The sequence below is a fragment of the Melospiza melodia genome, unplaced genomic scaffold, assembly GCF_035770615.1.
Source record: "Melospiza melodia melodia isolate bMelMel2 unplaced genomic scaffold, bMelMel2.pri scaffold_54, whole genome shotgun sequence".
NCBI classification, from domain to species: Eukaryota; Metazoa; Chordata; class Aves; order Passeriformes; family Passerellidae; genus Melospiza; species Melospiza melodia.
The window spans coordinates 3,444,937-3,462,738 of record NW_026948798.1 but is presented as its reverse complement, the minus strand read 5'-3'; the positions used below and the strand labels follow the sequence as shown (position 1 = coordinate 3,462,738).

General features: G+C 51.8%; 1 protein-coding gene across 1 annotated transcript; it reads left to right on the top strand.

Annotated features, from left to right (window-relative positions):
* Nucleotides 1–2,709: 2,709 nt before the first annotated feature.
* On the top strand, nucleotides 2,710–17,202 carry LOC134413840 (olfactory receptor 14A16-like; the record flags this gene model as incomplete). The annotated part of the gene is made up of 2 exons (XM_063147883.1): nucleotides 2,710–3,171; nucleotides 17,137–17,202. Coding segments are annotated over 2 exons (528 nt in total), but the record flags the coding sequence as incomplete, so codon positions are not given.
* Nucleotides 17,203–17,802: the final 600 nt, after the last annotated feature.

Here is a 17,802-nt window from a genome sequence, read left to right as displayed (position 1 = left end):
GCCCCGAGCAAGGAGAGAGGGACAGGATCTGCCTGGTCAGGGGCTGGGCCTCAGGCCTTGGCCCTTTGCATTCCACAAACACATCCAGCTTTGCTCAGCATCTGAGACATCTTTGCCTTGTTTGTCCCCACCTGTCATAATTGCCTCCAGTGTTCTGCTCTGACTGGAACCTGGGGACACTTTCTCAGTCGGGTCTCTCCATGAGATCCATTAAAACTTCAAGAAACTTAAGAGTTTCAATTTAAGTTTGAGTTCTTGAGAAGTTTTTAAAACACTCTCTCAGGGACTGAGTCTGATGTAAACAACACCAAATCCCCAAGAGACTCATTAAAATCCTTGTGCTGTGTCTGTGCTGCTGAGCTTTAAAGGAACAGCTCTTCCAGGACCAGCTCCTCTCCCAGCCCAGCAGGGCTGCGGGCTGTGCCTGCAGGCACTGAGGGGACAGGAGCCAGGCAGAGACAGGCTGAAGGCAATCAGGATTGGGAAGACATTGAGCTTAGACTTCACTTGGGGAAAGATCTTCACAGCCCTGTGCATGGTGAGTGTGTGGGTGCAGGACAATGTCCCCTGTGCTCCTGGAGGGATCTCCTGAAGCCAGCGCACCCCACAGCCTGAGGGATGTGTCAGGAGGACTCTCCCAGGTTCTCTGTGGCAAAGGAGGAGGAGGAGGAAGACATGATGCAGAGTGGGGCTGCCCTGGGCACCGTCAGAGGGAAAGGGCAGGACTGCTCCTGCTACCAGGGAAGGCTGCAGGGGCTGAAGCTGGGGCTGCTGCCAGGGCTGCTCAGAGCTCCAGCTCATGCCCAGCTCATTTCTGAGGGTCTTGTCATGAGGTCATTCAGGGTAGGAGTTTCCTGCTTGGGTCTCTGCTTTCCCGAATCTGTGCTCCCACTTTTCCCTGGCACAGCTTGGGCGCAAAGGAAACTCAGCTGTGCAGGGCAGAGCAGGGGCTGAGACTCTTAAACCATCACCCTGAGGATTTCTGGGCACCTCAGCAAGTGCCTGCACCTGCCCAGCCTCCAGATCCATGCAGCATCACCTTTCCATGCTTCCCAGGCTGGGGGAGCTGTTCTTTAATCCCTGCAGGGCCCAGCAGCTGCAGGGCAGGGCTGGCCCAGGGGCTGGGCTGGACTCTGGCAGCTCTGGCAGGGAAGGAGCCCGGGGCCACAGGAGCAGCGGGGGCTGGGACAGCTTCAACAGCAGAACCGTGGGCAGGGAGGGAGGGAGGCAATTCTGAGGGAAGCCCTGCTGCAGGGCAGATGTGGCACCTGCCAGGCCTGCCCTGCCGGGCAGATACTGCCCTGAGCAGCACAGCTCTTGTCTCCCCTCACAGCCAGCACAGCCCTCAGCCCGGGGGCTCGGGGCCCTCAGGCCCTCCTGGGTCGGCAGAGCAGCCCCAGAGATGAAGGGCATCTCTGCAGCCATGTGCCCATTCCCTGCTGACCAGGGCCTGAGGGCCACTGTCCTGCCCCGCTGCTGCCTGGCAGGGGCTGGGCAGGGCTGGCCAGGGAAAGGCTTTTCCTCAGGCCCGGCTCTCTCTCTCTCTTGGCCTTGCCCAGGTGCTGCTGGCATTGCTGAGGGACTCTCTGGAATGGCAGTTCCAGCTGCAGGGCCAGGCCCAGCCCTTGGGCTCCTCCTGTGCAGGCTGAGCACAGCAATGGGGTGTCCCAGCTCCCTGTGCCCGGGCAGCTCTGGGCAGGGCAGCCTGGGAGGCTGGCAATGAGCCCAGTCTCCTGACTCTGGGAAAGGCAGGAGCCACTTTGTGTGCCAGGGATCCCTCTGCTCTCAGCAGTGTCTCCTGCCTGTCCAGGGTAACACAGGAGTGGATCTCAGAAAGTTGCAAGTCCAGGGCAGCTGGAGCAGGAGAGAGGGACGGAGCAGCTCCCCTCAGTCTGCACTAAGCCTCAGACAAACCTCCTCCCTCTCTGGAGTCTCTGTTCTCCCCAGGTGCAACAGAATCTCTCATTCTGCATTCTGTTATCCCCATCCCTTCACTTAAGCACCTCCTCTTCCTTACTGGAAGATTTTTTGTCCAAGTCTAAACACCAGGACAGATCCTTGCCCTCACTGTTCCCCTGCACTGACTGAGGGTAAGGGCTGACTCCCAGGTGTCCTGGAGGCCAAGGTCCAGCTCCTCACACAACATTGGCCAGCAGCAATCAGGGCTCCAGCAACAAAGGTGAAGGAAGATCTAGAGAGAGGCAGGGGGAGGTGTTCTATGGCAGGAAATGTCTACGAAAAAGGACTTTGAGTTTCCTGTGAGGAATCTCCCCCCATTTGTCTCCGTTTTTTGATCCTTCAAAAGGTTCCAATGTCTGGAGACGGCAAATGTCCAACAGCAGCTCCATCAGCCACTTCCTCCTGCTGGCATTGGCAGACACGCGGCAGCTGCAGCTCCTGCACTTCTGCTTCTTGCTGGGCATCTCCCTGGCTGCCCTCCTGGGCAACGGCCTCATCATCAGTGCCGTAGCCTGCAGCCACCACCTGCACACACCCATGTTCTTCTTCCTGCTCAACCTGGCCCTCAGCGACCTGGGCTCTATCTGCACCACTGTCCCCAAAGCCATGCACAATTCCCTCTGGGACACTAGGGACATCTCCTACTCAGGATGCGCTGCACAGGTTTTCTTCTTTCTCTTCTTTGTGTCAGTAGAGTTTTTTCTCCTGACCATCATGTGCTACGACCACTACGTGTCCATCTGTAAACCCCTGCACTACAGGATCCTCCTGGGCAGCAGAGCTTGTGCCCACATGGCAGCAGCTGCCTGGGCCAGTGGCTTTCTCAATGCTCTGCTGCACACAGCCAATACATTTTCCCTTCCCCTGTGCCATGGCAATGCCCTGGGCCAGTTCTTCTGCGAAATCCCACAGATCCTCAAACTCTCCTGCTCCAAATCCTACCTCAGGGAACTTGGGCTTCTTGCTGCTAGTGCCTGTTTGGAATTCACATGTTTTGTGTTCATTGTTTTCTCTTATGTGCAGATATTCAGGGCCGTGCTGAGGATCCCCTCTGAGCAGGGACGGCACAAAGCCTTTTCCACCTGCCTCCCTCACCTGGCTGTCGTCTCCCTGTTTGTCAGCACTGGCTTTTCTGCCCACCTGAAACCCCCCTCCATCTCCTCCTCATCCCTGGATCTGTCAGTGTCAGTTCTGTACTCAGTGGTGCCTCCAGCCCTGAACCCTCTCATCTACAGCCTGAGGAACCAGGAGCTCAAGGCTGCCCTGTGGAAAATGATGAATGGATGATTTCTGAAGCAACCAAATTCCCATTTTCTTCTTCATAGCTTTTGAAATAGAACTTATGACAGGCCAACAGACGTTCCCATGTCTTTTGGTAATATTCAGTGTGTTTTTCTCTCAAAAAAACTGTCCTCAATGAAACTTTTTAATCCCCCCATCAAATTCACTGTCTGCCTCTTGAATTTGACCCATAAGCTCTGCAAACCAGGTCTTGGGCTATTGTGTTATTTGAAGAAAATAAAGTACCTTGCAGTGCCTGTTTTATCTGGTATCCCAGCTCTGAGACCTGCATGAAGTGAGAGGGGAGAAGGAGAAAACAGTCCCAGCAGAGCAGCAGGGCCAGGGAGCAGCAGGGATTGGTCCTTTCAGAGCTGCTCTGCCCAACTCCACCCTGTCCTTGCCAGCCCTGCTGTAGCTGTAAGGCCGGAGTGCTCTGGCAGCTTAGTCACTGTCCTGCTGCGTGTCCCTGCTGTGGCCACAGGCAGGGCCAGGCCATGGGCACTGCTGGGACACAGCTGGACTCCAGCACAGCAGCTCCATCAGCAAAGGGCATCTCATGAGGGCAGGGCAGGGAGGCTTCGCTCCGCTCCAGAGCTGCTGTCAGCAATGTGCTCCAGGAATGCCCTGGCACAGCAGAGCCCAGTGCCTGGGGCAGGGGGGGAGTGTGCAAGGGGGCTCACAGCAGTGTTCTGGCACAGCCAGAGCTCCTGGCATGGACCTGGGGAAGCAGCAGAGCAGGGCCTGGACTGTGTCTTTGTTCTGGGGACAGCCTGGGAAGGTGCCCCAGGGCAATTGTCCCACACCAGCCCCTGCAACCACCATTGCCAGCACTGGCCTCTGCCCTCACCTGCAGGAAGTATTTTGTCCCTGCACGGAGGGACACCAAGTGACCAGGCCAGCAGGCTATGTTTGCTCTGTACTGAGGAAATCTCAGCAGTGCATCTTGTGTGTGGGGAGATGAACCCCAGTGAGCACAAACACCATCAGCACAAATACCAGCAGCAGCACCCGGGGGTGGCGCAACTCCAGTGGCACAAACAGGGCCTTGAGGCCACTTCACTCTGGAAGTAACGTCCTCTGGGAAAACACCTGAATTCTTTGCTGGGTTGTGGTTAGGACTGCATAGAGAGAAATATCCCAGGCAGGGAGGCTCCAGGAAAAAATGTTCAGGGCAGCCATGGACTGCACAGATAGACATTGGATACAGTGAGGGTCTGTGGGGAGAAATCAGAGCTGCCTCCCATTCTGAACCAGCCCGAGGACCTGGACAGGGCTGTGCTGTGTTCTGGGCACTGACCTGGAACTGAGGGAGGTGGAAAAGGCCTTTGGTGTCAGGGCTGTTGAGAAGGCTGGGCAGTGTCACTGTGGGACCTCTCTCAAACCCCTTAGAAAGGCCAGAGTCATCCCAGAGGGTCCTGGGCACTTGGGAAGGGCAGACATGGAACCAGTCTGTAAACAGAGCAGGGAGAGGGACTGGGAGAGTCACAGCCTGCTCAGGCTCAGTAGGGAAGGGGATGTGGCAAATCCTCCTGCAGCCATTCCAGTCACTGGCAGGACAGGGCAGGGACTGCAGAACCCACGTGGGAGGGAAAAGAAGGGGATGTTGTGTGTCCAGACTTCAGCCAGGCCTGGACAGGCTCTTCTGTGGTCTCCTCAGAGCCAGACTGGAGAGAGCTGGGCTGAAGGCATGGAACATGGGCTGGGTGGGAATTTGGCTGAACAATGAGGGTCAGATGTCATCCATGGTACAGAGTCCTCTTGGCAGCCACGCTCTGGTGACATCCCTCAGTGATCAGTATTACTGCGCCTGAGTGGGTCGCAGCTGGTGAGAGAGAGACAGTGAATCTTGTTTCTTGATCAGAAGGCTGTATTTATTAAGATATTATATATAATACATTATGACTATGCTAATAGAATAAAGAGAGAGGTTTGCAGAGCTGCTAGGCCTGGCTAAGAATAGATAGAAAGAATCTATAACAAAGTTGTGTTCAAGGACTCAGTCCCCCTAGCTTGCACTGGTGATTGGCCCTTAATTATAAACATAGAAAATGAGTCAATCAAGGTGTCCCTGTTGCATTCCATAGCATCTGATAATAATTGTTTACCTTCTGAGGCCTCTGGCCTCCAGAAGACGCAGAAATCCGAAAGAAAGGATTTCTGTGGAGAAATGTCTGCGACAGACCAGCCCTTGGCCACCAATGTGGAATATTTCTATTGTCTGTACAATGCCATGAAATGTACTTTCAATTCCTTTGTGGATGCTGCCAAATTGCAGGGAGTCTGTGACTGAACTCATCTAGTTCATGGTGACTGCAAAACGTAATTGGGCAAGGTGACCGAGTTGGGTAAATTTGTCTTGCCATCAGGTGCCAAGCAAGCCCCAAGAAGAGGCAGAGAAAATTTATGCATCAGAAGAAAGACAGTTGAATAGGGAAAAACCCAAACCCAATGAAAAAAAAAGACCCCAAACCGAATTAAAAAAACAAAGCAAGATCTACCCACAGCAACACAAAACCCCCACAAACAAACCAACCACAAAAAGCAAAGGCCACAAACAGAAGAAAAGCAAATCCACCGGAAATCTCTAATCAGCAGAAAATGTTTAATCACATTATGGCAGGAGAGGATTCTGTATGTGTAGGTGCTGTTTTGAAAGAAAAATGTCTTAAAAAGAAAAGAATCCCCTACCCCCCTTGTGCCCCCCCGCTTCTCTCAGTTGATTGCTGATCATGGTGTGACATGGAATGGAACATCCCTTGGGTCAGCCCAGCCCAGCTGTCCCATCCCTGTTCCCCAGGAACACTTGCCCACCCCAGGCCCATAGGTTAGGGGGGTTGCAGACGCCTCATGTGGGGGAGCACTGAGACAAGGACAGGAGAACAGAACATTTAGTCTTGTCAAGGAAAGCAGAACAGAACAGAACAGCCTTGGAGAAACTGATTGAGGATGTACCTCTGGCAAACAGAAGTCACACCAATGCAAGCAGGATGCCAGCTCAGCTCTGCAAAGTTGACAAAGCAGAAGTTATGCAAAACAATAATATTGCTCTTACTCAAAAGGAGGGTTCAAGGAACAGCCGCCTAAAAAGGACACTGGATGTTGAAGACAAAACCCAAAGAACCATGAAAGGATTTGTGATAAGGGGTGCAACTATGTCAAATAAACTCAAAGAAAGTGGAGATAGCTAATGGATACATAATCAGTGTGTGTGATAAAAACTCTGTTCATTCAATGCTTAATGCACTCCAATGGAGGGAGGATGGCCCAAGGGACAACCATACTGTAGTAAAGAATACCTGCTTTCAAATACTCAAACTCTGTTCAGAAATTTCTATCCAGTTTGTTTCAGTATCAGTGGTGTCCTTGGCTCTATTATGCCCCACAGTTTCACAATGACCCCTTGGCTCCATGAGGTCCTGCTGTAGAACAATGGACCCTTGTTTCCATTGGGTTCTGTACTGTAAAAATGGCCTCCTTGGTTTTTGTCCTGGGGTGACGTTATGATGCTTGTATCCGCATTCATCTGTTCTGTGCCTTTAAGACCGGCTCTGAAGAGTGGAAGTTTTGTTTGGGTTTCTCTTATCAGGGACACAGAGACGAGCAGTACATAGGGCTGTTTTTCACTTCTTGCTTCAGCTTGCTGCTTTGCTTGCTCCCTTTTCTGCTCTTGCTTCTGCTCTGCTTTGGCCTCTGCTTATTACCTAGTTCTAGCTACACAGTCCACATCCCTTCCTGGACTGTTTCTCCTCTCCTGTTTCTGTGACCATCTTGAACCTGCTCCGGACTGGGACCTGGGAACACCGAGGGTTTGCACCGTTTGGCTGCAGCAGCTGGCCAGCACTGGAGGGACTAAGAACAGAGCAACCACCCCCGAAAGAGACTTTCTGGTTTTGTCATCTTTCTCAGAGCGGTGTCATCGGGTATTGTTCATTTTGTGTGCTGGGGGGTGCTGTGCCTGAAATAAACAGGTTCTTTCCACCTCTCTCCAAGGAATTTTTTCCCAAACCGGTTGGGGGGAGGGGCCGTGTGGGTTTTGATTTCTGGAGGGGCCATCCTTTGCAGATTCTTTAACAAATTTGCCCTAAACCAGGACAAAATATTGGTGCTCAAACGTGGGGCGAGAGAGAGAGTGGAAAAACCCTGTTTTGACTGCATTTTGGTTGCTATTACTCTGTATTCCATGTTTAAATCAGCTTATAGCCATGCTTTTTGAATTCATAATGTTTATTGGGGTGAAGGTTTGCATGCATTTCTGGTCCCTAGGGTTTTTTGAGATTTTAATACCTCTCTGGTCCCTAGGTTTATTTTCTTATCCAGAAATAGCTTTAGTATTGCCCCTAATACTTAGGTTTTACATCAGAGGGGCAGTGACCAGAGTAGCTATCCTGCTGGGCTTGGTGGCAATAATGTGCAAGAAGTTTATAAACATGCTAGGGTCTGCTCCAGGTATGAATGGTTCATGGCTATGGTTATGCATCCAGTTTGTTGCAGGAAGTGCAGGAGGGAATGAGGTTTTCAGCCTCTGCTTTCCTTCTTCTCCTATGAATCAGTTGCATCACTAGTGAAGGATATTCAGTTTCCCCTCAATGTTAAAGAAACCATCTTTCTGGTATTCAATCTGGTAACCTTCCTCTATACAGCCTGCTGCTTCTCTAGAATGAGGGGTGAGATTTCTAGACGGGCTGATGAGACCCCTGACTCAGGAGTAAACCCCAGTGTGGAAAATCCTAAGTGGTGTGGGAAATGGAAGGATATGGGCCAAATCCTGAAGGAATTCTCTGACCCTATAGTCTGGGATTTTCCCCATGAACAAATTCAGAACCCAGCTGAGGTGGGGAAATATCTGAAAGAGAAGTACCAGGATGAGCCTAAGGAGAGGAAGGTCATTGCAGTGAGCTGGGCCCTCGCGTATGCTTATTGCACACTGCTAGATACTGTCGGGCAGCAGACAGAGGCAGGGGGGCAGGGAGATAAATCAGCAACTGTCCCGGTGACTCAGGCTGCAGCTAACACTCCAGGCTCAAAGCCAGCATCTAAACCCGTGGCTGTTGCTACCAGCACTAGAAGTGGGAAATGCACAGACAAGACCAATCGACCAGTGGACAATGATGATGATGATGATGATGAAGGTGAAGGAGAAGGAACCTCAATGCCTTCTGACATAAAATCAGGAGTCAAAGCAGCAGGTGCAAGATCAGATGCAAATATTGAGTCCTTTTCCCTGAAGGACCTCCGTGGCCTACGGAAGGATTACACTCGAAGGTCTGATGAATCCATAATTAGTTGGCTGGTCCGTCTCTGGAACGCTGCAGGCGAGGCTACAATTCTGGATGACACCGAAGCCAGGCATTTGGGATCCCTGTCACAGGATCCTGCCATAGACCAAGGAATGATGAGGGGGGCTAACTCTCACAGCCTCTGGGAATGGGTCCTAGGAAGTGTAGCAGAAAGATACCTGTGTGCAGACGATCTCTATATGCAGCAAACTCAGTGGAAGACCATAGAGCAAGGGATCCAATGCCTGAGAGAAATGGCAGTGGAAGAGATTATCTTCTCAGATGATGTAACAACTAGGAACCCAGACTTAGTACCATGCATGTCTGTGATGTGGCAAAAACTCATATGATTTGGGCCACATGAATATGCTTCTGCCTTAGCCATCATGAAGAGGGATGAGAGGGGTGAGACTGTGCTTGACATGGCAAGGAAGCTCCGAGCATATGCAGATGCTGTACATGGCCCGACACATGCCAGAATCGCAGCGGTAGAAACACGTCTGCAGAACTTAGAGGATAAGATAGAGGAGAACCATAAGAAGCTTAGAGAGGAGATTAAAGAAGACCTTCTCCAAATTTCAGCAGTACAGATCCGAGGTTCCGGTATCCAAGGCAGATGTTTCTCAGATGGTGAGAGAAGGTACACGCCACGAGCTGAGCTGTGGTTTTACCTGCGTGATTGTGGGGAAAACATGAGAAGGTGGGATAGGAAACCTACTGCTGTTCTGGCACGACGGGTGTGTGAACTGAAGGAAGCCACCAGGAGGAAAGCAGCTCCAGTTGCCCGTAGCTGAATGGCCAGGTATGATGATGATGACATGTCTGATCCCCTCAAAGGAACATCCAAAACATACGCCCAGCGAAAGAAGGATAACCAGGCTTAGAGGGGCCCTGCCTCTAGCCAGGTAGAGGCCAGGGAAAATCGTGTTTTCTGGTCTGTGTGGATTCGTTGGCCTGGCACATTGGAACCACAAGAGTACAAAGCTTTAGTCGATACTGGTGCACAATGTACATTAATCCCATCAAGACATGTAGGGACAGAGTCTGTTTCTATTGTTGGTCTGACAGGGGGATCCCAGGATTTCACTTTGGTGGAAGCTGATGTGAGCCTAACGGGAAATGAGTGGAAGAAGCATCCTATTGTGACTGGCCCAGAGGCCCCATGTATTTTGGTCATTGACTACCTTCGAAGTGGGTACTTCAAAGACCCAAAAGGACTCAGATAGGCATTTGGAATAGCTGCTGTAGAGACAGAGGGCATCCGGGAATTGAACACCTTGCCTGGGTTGTCTGAGAATCCATCTGCAGTAGGATGCCTGACGGGAGAAGAGCAACGAGTGCCAATTGCCACTTCCATAGTGCATCGACGACAGTATAGGACCACTTGAGATGATGTGATCCCCATCCATACGATGATCCGAGAGCTGGAGAGCCAAGGGGTGGTCAGCAAGACCCACTCACCCTTCAACAGCCCCATTTGGCCTATGCGAAAATCTGAAAGAGAACGGAGATTGACTGTGGACTACTGTGCATTGAATGAAGTGACTCCACCACTGAGTGCTGCCATGCCAGACATATTAGAGCTCCAGTATGAGCTGGAGTCCAAGGCAGGAAAGTGGTATGCCACTATAGACATTGCCAATGCATTTTTCTCCATTCCTCTGGCAGCAGAATGCAGGCCTCAGTTTGCTATCACATGGATGGGAGTGCAGTACACCTGGAACCAACTGCCCCAGGTGGGGAACTACAGCCCCACCATCTGCCATGGACTGATCCAGACTGCACTGGAAAAGAGTGAGGCTCCAGAACATCTGCAGTATATTGATGTCATCATTGTGTGGGGGAACACAGCTATGGAAGTGTTTGAGAAAGGGAAGGAAATAATCCAGATCCTCCTGGGAGCTGGTTTCACCATTAAAAAGAGCCAAGTAAAGGGACCAGCTCATGAGATTCAATTCCTGGGAGTGAAGTGTAGAAGTCCATCTGAAAATCCTTCATTTTTTGCCTCACAATTGTCATGAGGAAAAGACTACCGAAGCGTTAAAACTGTTGAGCCAGTTGGGAAAGAAAGTCTCCTGCTTATCTAGTGTGTTCACAGGTGATGTTTGCAGAACATGCCATGCTGTACTCGAAGGGGGCATGCTGCCCTTTTCTGGACAATTGAACTGGACTGTCTTCCAAACTCCTGGCCTGGCTGGACTGAGCTCTGGGGTGGCTCCCCCCCGCTCCATGAGAAGACCCCTCTTGCCTGTCTTCAACCACTGTGAAGGACCAACAGAGATGCAAATCCCCTCATCAAGGAACCAAGAACCCCTCTGTTACCCTACTGGCACCCCCATGGCAACCTCCTTCCAGAGACTGGGACTGTACCCCCTCCCAACTCAGGGAGGGGGGAAAAACCTGCCCAGCGTAAATGTACCTGTGAGCATTTGGCCATGAAAACAATGGAACTGTCTCACCCCCTCCTCCTGTTCCTCTTCTTCTCCCCTCCATGGAAACCTAATTTCAGCCGCCTTTCCCCCAACCAAGAACAGTATATATATTGGGGTTCGGTTCGACTGCCCTTCGAGGTCTCCCCAAAGCGTGCACCAGCGAGTTTCAGCAGTGGGACCCCGAAGACATCACGTTTTGGTAGCTATACCCCATTCCCTGACCTTCTTTCCTCCCTTTTTCCTTGTCCTACCCTTCTCTTCCCCGGATCCCCTAACCAAATGCATATTTAGCTGTGGTTATCATCAATAAAATTGCATTTTGTTGATTTGTTACTGCAAAACCTCTGTGCCTTTGTTGGTTATTTTTGCACCCAAAAATCATTCGTCACCCGTTAATTTCGGGCGGACCTTCACATGAAGTGGCAAGATGGACGGCATCACATTCCTACAGATGTCATCAACAAGATCACAGCAATGTCTCCACCCACCAATAAGAAGGAGACACAAGCTTTTGTGGGTGCAATAGGTTTTTGGAGGATGCATATTCCTGAGTACAGTCAGATCGTGAGCCCTCTTTACCTGGTCACCCGCAAGAAGAACAATTTCCAGTGGGGCCCTGAGCAGCAACAGGCCTTTGTCCAGATCAAACAGGAGATTGCTCATGCAGTAGCCCTTGGCCCAGTCAGGACAGGACCAGAGGTAAAGAACATGCTCTACTCTGCAGCCGGGAACCATGGCTTGTCCTGGAGCCTTTGGCAGAAGGTGCCTGAGGAGACTCATGGTCGACCACTGGGATTTTGGAGTCGAAGATACAGAGGGTCTGAAGCCAACTATACTCCAACAGAGAAAGAAATCCTGGCTGCCTATGAAGGAGTCCAGGCTGCCTCGGAGGTAATAGGCACTGAAGCACAACTCCTCCTGGCACCTCGACTACCGGTGCTGGGGTGGATGTTCAAAGGCAAGGTTCCTTCCACTCACCATGCCACCAGTGCTAAATGGAGCAAGTGGATTGCTGTTATCACTCAGCACGCCTGTGTAGGTAAACTGAATCGCCCTGGGATTTTGGAGGTAATTACAAATTGGCCCGAAGGTGAGAATTTTGGTGTCACAGATGAAGAGGAACAAGAACCAGTGACACATGCTGAAGAGGCTCCTCCCTATAACCAACTGCCAGCAGAGGAAACACGCTACGCTCTTTTCACTGACGGTTGCTGTCGCATCGTAGGGATGAACCGGAAGTGGAAAGCAGCCGTATGGAGCCCCACACGACAGGTTGCACCAGCTACCGAAGGAGAAGGTGGATCAAGCCGACTTGCTGAACTCAAAGCTGTTCAACTGGCCCTAGACATTGCTGAGAGAGAGAAATGGCCAAAGCTCTACCTTTATACTGATTCATGGATGGTAGCCAATGCTCTGTGGGGATGGCTGGAGAGGTGGAAACAGGCTAACTGGCAACGTAGAGGGAAACAAATTTGGGCTGCTGATGAGTGGAAAGACTTTGCTACCAGGGTAGGGAGGCTACCTGTGAAAGTCTGCCATGTAGATGCCCATGTACCCAAGAGTAGGGCCAATGAGGAGCACCAAACCAATGAGCAGGTAGACCAGGCTGTAAAGATAGGGGTGTCCAAGATAGACCTAGATTGGGAACATAAGGGAGAGTTATTCCTAGCTCGATGGGCTCATGGTGCCTCAGGCCACCAGGGCAGAGATGCCACCTATAAATGGGCACGAGACCGAAGGGTGGATCTAACCATGGATAGTATTGCTCAGGTTATCCATGACTGTGAGACGTGTGCTGCCATCAAGCAGGCCAAGCGAGTGAAGGCCCTGTGGTACAGTGGGCGGTGGTCCAAGTACAAGTATGGGGAGGCCTGGCAGATTGACTACATCACACTGCCCCAGACACGCCAGGGCAAGTGCTACATGCTGACCATGGTGGAAGCCACCACTGGATGGTTGGAAACCTACCCTCTGTCTCATGCTACGGCCCGGAACACCATCCTGGGCCTTGAAAAGCAAGTTCTGTGGAGACATGGCACCCCTGAGAGGATCGAGTCAGAAAATGGGACTCATTTCAAGAACAGCCTTATCAACACCTGGGCTAGGGAACATGGCATTGAGTGGGTGTACCATATCCCTTACCATGCACCAGCTGCAGGAAAAGTGGAGAGGTACAATGGACTACTAAAAACCCAGTTGAAAGCTTTGGGTGGGAGATCTTTCTGCTCTGCTTTGGCCTCTGCTTATTACCTAGTTCTAGCTAAACAGTCCACATCCCTTCCTGGACTATTTCTCCTCTCCTGTTTCTGTGACCATCTCAAACCTGCTCCAGACTGGGACCCGGGAACACCGTTCGGCTGCAGCAGCTGCCCCAGCGCCGGAGGGACTGAGAACAGAGCAACCACCCCGGAAGAGACTTTCTGATTTTGTCATCTTTCTCAGAGCGGTGTCATCGGGTATTGTTCATTTTTTCTGCTGTGGGTTGCTGTGCCTGAAATAAACAGGTTCTTTCCACCTCTATCCAAGGAATTTTTTCCTGAACCGATTGGAGGGGAGGGGCCGTGTGGGTTTTGCTTTCTGGAGGGGCCCTCCTTTGCAGATTCTTTAACAAATTTGCCCTAAACCAGGACAGTTCTGCACTGCCACAACGCTCTCCTTGGTTCCACGAGGCCTTGGTGTGTCACAACAGCCCCTTGGTTCCATCAACTGCCAGAGTGTCACCCTGGTCTCTTGGATCTGTATTACCACAATGGACAATAGGTCACAAGCAGCCAGCCCTGCTGTGTCACCATGAATATTTGGTTCCATGGGGCCCCCACAGTTTCACAACGGCCCCTTGGTTCCTCAAGGTTCCACAGCATCACCATGGTCTCCTTGGATCTGCAGTATCTCCATGGACCCTTGGTTCCATGTGGCCCTGCTGTGTCCCAGTGGTTCCTTGGTTCCACTGCATAACAACAGAATCTTGGTCCATTGAGGTTCTGTACTGTCAACAATGGTCTCCTTGGTTCTGGACTGTAACAATGAACCCTTGGTTCCATGAGTTTCCATGATGTCACAATCGTCTCCATGGTTCCACAAGGCCTTGCTGTGTCACAATGGACCTATGGCTCCATGAGTTGGTGTCAGAATAGCCCCTTTGTCCCATGGAGCCCCACAGTGTCACTATTGTCTCCCCTTGATTAAATGAGGCCTTGCTGTGTCACAATGCTCCTTTGTTTCCATGAGGCCCCATGTGTCACAATGGTCTCCCATAGTTCTATGAGGCCCAGCTTTGTCACACTGGTCCCTTGCTTCCATGGGGTCCCACAGCATCACAATTGCCCCCCCTTAATTCCATGAGGCCCTGCAATGTCACAATGGACCTTTGGTTCCATGAGTCCCACATTGTTTCAAGAATCCTTAGTTCTATGGGGCCCTGTAGTGTCACAATGGTCCCTTGGTTCTGTGGTGCCACACAGTGCCACAATGGCCCTTTGGCCCAACAGGGCCTCATAGTGTCACAATGGACTCCTTGGTTCCATGGAGACACAAAGTGCCACAACGGCCCTTTGGTTTCACAAGGCCTCAATGTGTGAAAATGGCCTCCATGGTTTCATGCAGCCATGCTGTGTCACAATGGACCTGTGGTTCCATGATGCCCCAGAGTGTCAAAATATTCTCCTTGGTTCTGCAGTTGAAGAATCCCCCCTTGGTCCCTTGGAGCCCCACAGTGTCACTATTGTGCCCTTGGTTCCATGAGGCTTTGCTGTGTCACAATGCACTTTTGATTCCATGATGAGGCTCCTTTGATTCCAATTTTAGGCCTCAAAGTGTCATAATGGTCTCCATTTTTCCAGGAGGCCTTGCTGTGTCACAATGGACTTTTGTTTCCAGGAGCTTCCACACTGTCAACAATGGTCTGAGCACAGCAGTGTCACCATGGATCCTTTGTTCCATGAGGTTCCATAGCATAACATGATCCCCTTGATTCCAGAACGTTTTGCCCTGTCCCAATGGACCATTGGTTCCATGCAGCCCCACACTGTCACAATGACCCCATGGCTCCATGAGCTTCCACACTGTCAGCAATGCTCTCCTTGGTTCCACGAGGCCTTGCTCTGATAAAATGGACTTTTGGTACCAAAGGGTTCCACAACATCACAATGGACCCTTTGTTCCATGGGGTTCCACAGTGTCACAGCTGAGTCCTTGGTTCTGTGAGCCTCTGCTGTCACCAAATATCCAAAATACCAGAATAAGGCTCCTTAACACTAATTTGCTATTTCATAGGGTATCATCTATTCAGGCCTGAGGTCCAACATGAAATAACTGCTAACCTTACATGGACATGGAATTGTATCAGTGAGTTACTTACATACAGTCACTAAATGTGAATTACAATTTACTCATTTCCATAAAACCCACACCAAGTTCCCAGATTCACTCCTTGTTTTCTCTACCCCTGCACCCTTGAACCAGATGTCTTCTTCTTCTCTTCCAACCATCCTTGCTGGGAAAGCAGCCCCTGCATGACTTGTTGTTGTGCTGAAAGTTCCCAGGCGGGGTAAAAATGGAATGAAGCCTTTTGGTATCAGCCCCAGGTTTGTGTGGGCAGGCAGAGGCAGGCAGGAGGCAGAGCTGTCAGCAAAGGAAGGGCCCAGCCAGGTGGGGCAGCCGGGGGATGCCGACAGCCTGCAGGGACAGACTCTCACAGGCAGGGACACCGTAGCACAGCATGGGCTGCACAGGGCACAGGCATGTGCAGCAGCTGCAAGACAGCCCTGCCAGAGCCAACTTGGGCAGCACTTTGGCCATGGCTGCTGGGCCTGGGCCTGAGGCAGGAGCAGGAGACAAGTGACCCTTGCAGGCCTGGGGCCTCATTGCCTCCTTGTCCCTGCTCAGCAGCCTGGCAGGGGCCGCCCCATGCTCCTGCCCTTGCCATTGCACATCCCCACATGCCAGTGCCCATCCTGGGAAGAGCCCTGAGCAAGGAGGGAGGGACAGGATCTGCCTGGCCAGGGGCTGGGGCTCAGGCCTTGGCCCTTTGCATTCCTGAAACACATCCATGTTTGCTCAGCACAGAGACACCTTGGCCTTGTTTGTCCCCAGCTGTCATCACTGCCTCCAGTGTTCTGTTCTAACGGGAACCTGGGAACACTTTCTCAGTCATGTCTCTCAAGTGGGACCCATTAAACTTTAAGAAACTTCAGTGTTTAATTTTAACTTTGACTTCTTGAGAAGTTTTTTGAAGACACTCCCAGGGAATGAGTCCAATGTAAACAACACCAAAACCCTGAGAGGGTCAATAAAGTTTTCCTAGTCCTGTGTTAGAGAAATCTTTGAAAGACTTGTAAGAAATACACTTTCATATTTTAAATGATTTTTTTTTTTGGACCAGAGGTGATTGCAGCATTCTATGATTGATATTGACCCAGGGTCTCTCAGCAGCTCTGGCCTGCTCACAGAAGCTGTGCCTGGAGCTCTGACCTTGCTCCACATTGTCCAGCCCCATCCTGTCTGTCCTCACTCCCGTGGGACCTGTTGTGCTTGCAGCTGGCTGCAGAGGGGTTTTCACTTTTTGTCGTTTTTGAAGCAATCTGAAACTCCTGAGTTTCCCCACTACAAACAGACACACTGCTCAGGTGTGTGCCAGCCCCAGGTGCCACCAAAGGCACTGCAAAGCTGCCCTGGGCAGCTGTGAGGGTGGATCATCAGCCCAAGCTGCACTGGGCCACTGCAAAGGGCTGTGGCCATGGGCACTGCACTGACTCCACTGCTGGGTTTGGCTGCAACGGCCACCATGAGAAATGAAACTCCTTGGAAATGCTGGGGAGGACATGAACATACTGGGGAACACTGGGAACGCTGTGGGAGATACTGGGACATACTGGGAGTGACACTGAGGAGGACTGGGAGAACCTGGCTAACACTGGGGACATTGCAGAGAAGACTGGGTGACACTGGGGCATCCTGTGGATGTCAATGGGGGGAGGGGAACTGGATGGGACTGGGAATGAACTCAGGTGTATTGGAATGGACTGGGCTCTACTGGGAGGGAATGAAGGAGCACCAGGGTTGAACTGGGTTCTAATTGGGATGAACTGGGCTGTACTGGGGTTGTACTGCTCTGTACTGTGAATGAACCTGGCGGGACTGTAGGAGTTTGAATGGGCTGTTCCTGCCTTCACCGCATCCCATTTCTCTAGGCTCCAACCCATCACCGCCCGCAGCCAATCAGCGGCGGAGGTCAGGGATACGGGGGCGGTGCCTAGAGTGGGAAACTTTTTTTGCCTACAACTCCCGTCATGCCCTGTGGCTCAACTGAGCCCCATTGGAGCTGGGACCACAACGCCCACCATGCCCTGCGCTCCACAGAACCCCGGGATCCGCCACCTTCTTTGTCCCTTATGTGTCCCCCAGACCCTCCAGGATCCCTCAGTACCCCCACAGCGCCCATTTGGGACCCCTCCAACAGCGTCCCCAGACCCCCTGAGTGCTCCCAACCCCACAGATGCCCAGCACAGCCACTCCTGGGAATTCATCTCCTCTCATCCCCTGCGGCCCCAGAGCCCCTCAGAACACAGTCCCGCGCTTAAAACTCCTCCCGTGACCCGCGCCCTAAAGAGGCCGGTTAGAGATCCCAGACCTCCTCCCAAGGGTTCCCAAACCATTTACATTCCCCCTGAGGGCTTTAGGTCGTGGCTCGGACGCAAAAGTTTCTCCCAAGAGCCTTCCCGGACCCCCAAACCTTGTGTTAAAACCACTTCCGGGACTACAGCTCCCATCATGCTCCGCGGCGAACGTCCGGCACTAGTCCAGCCGGGACTTCGTCTCCCGTCATGCCCCGTGCCTCACCGAGAGCCATTGCAGCT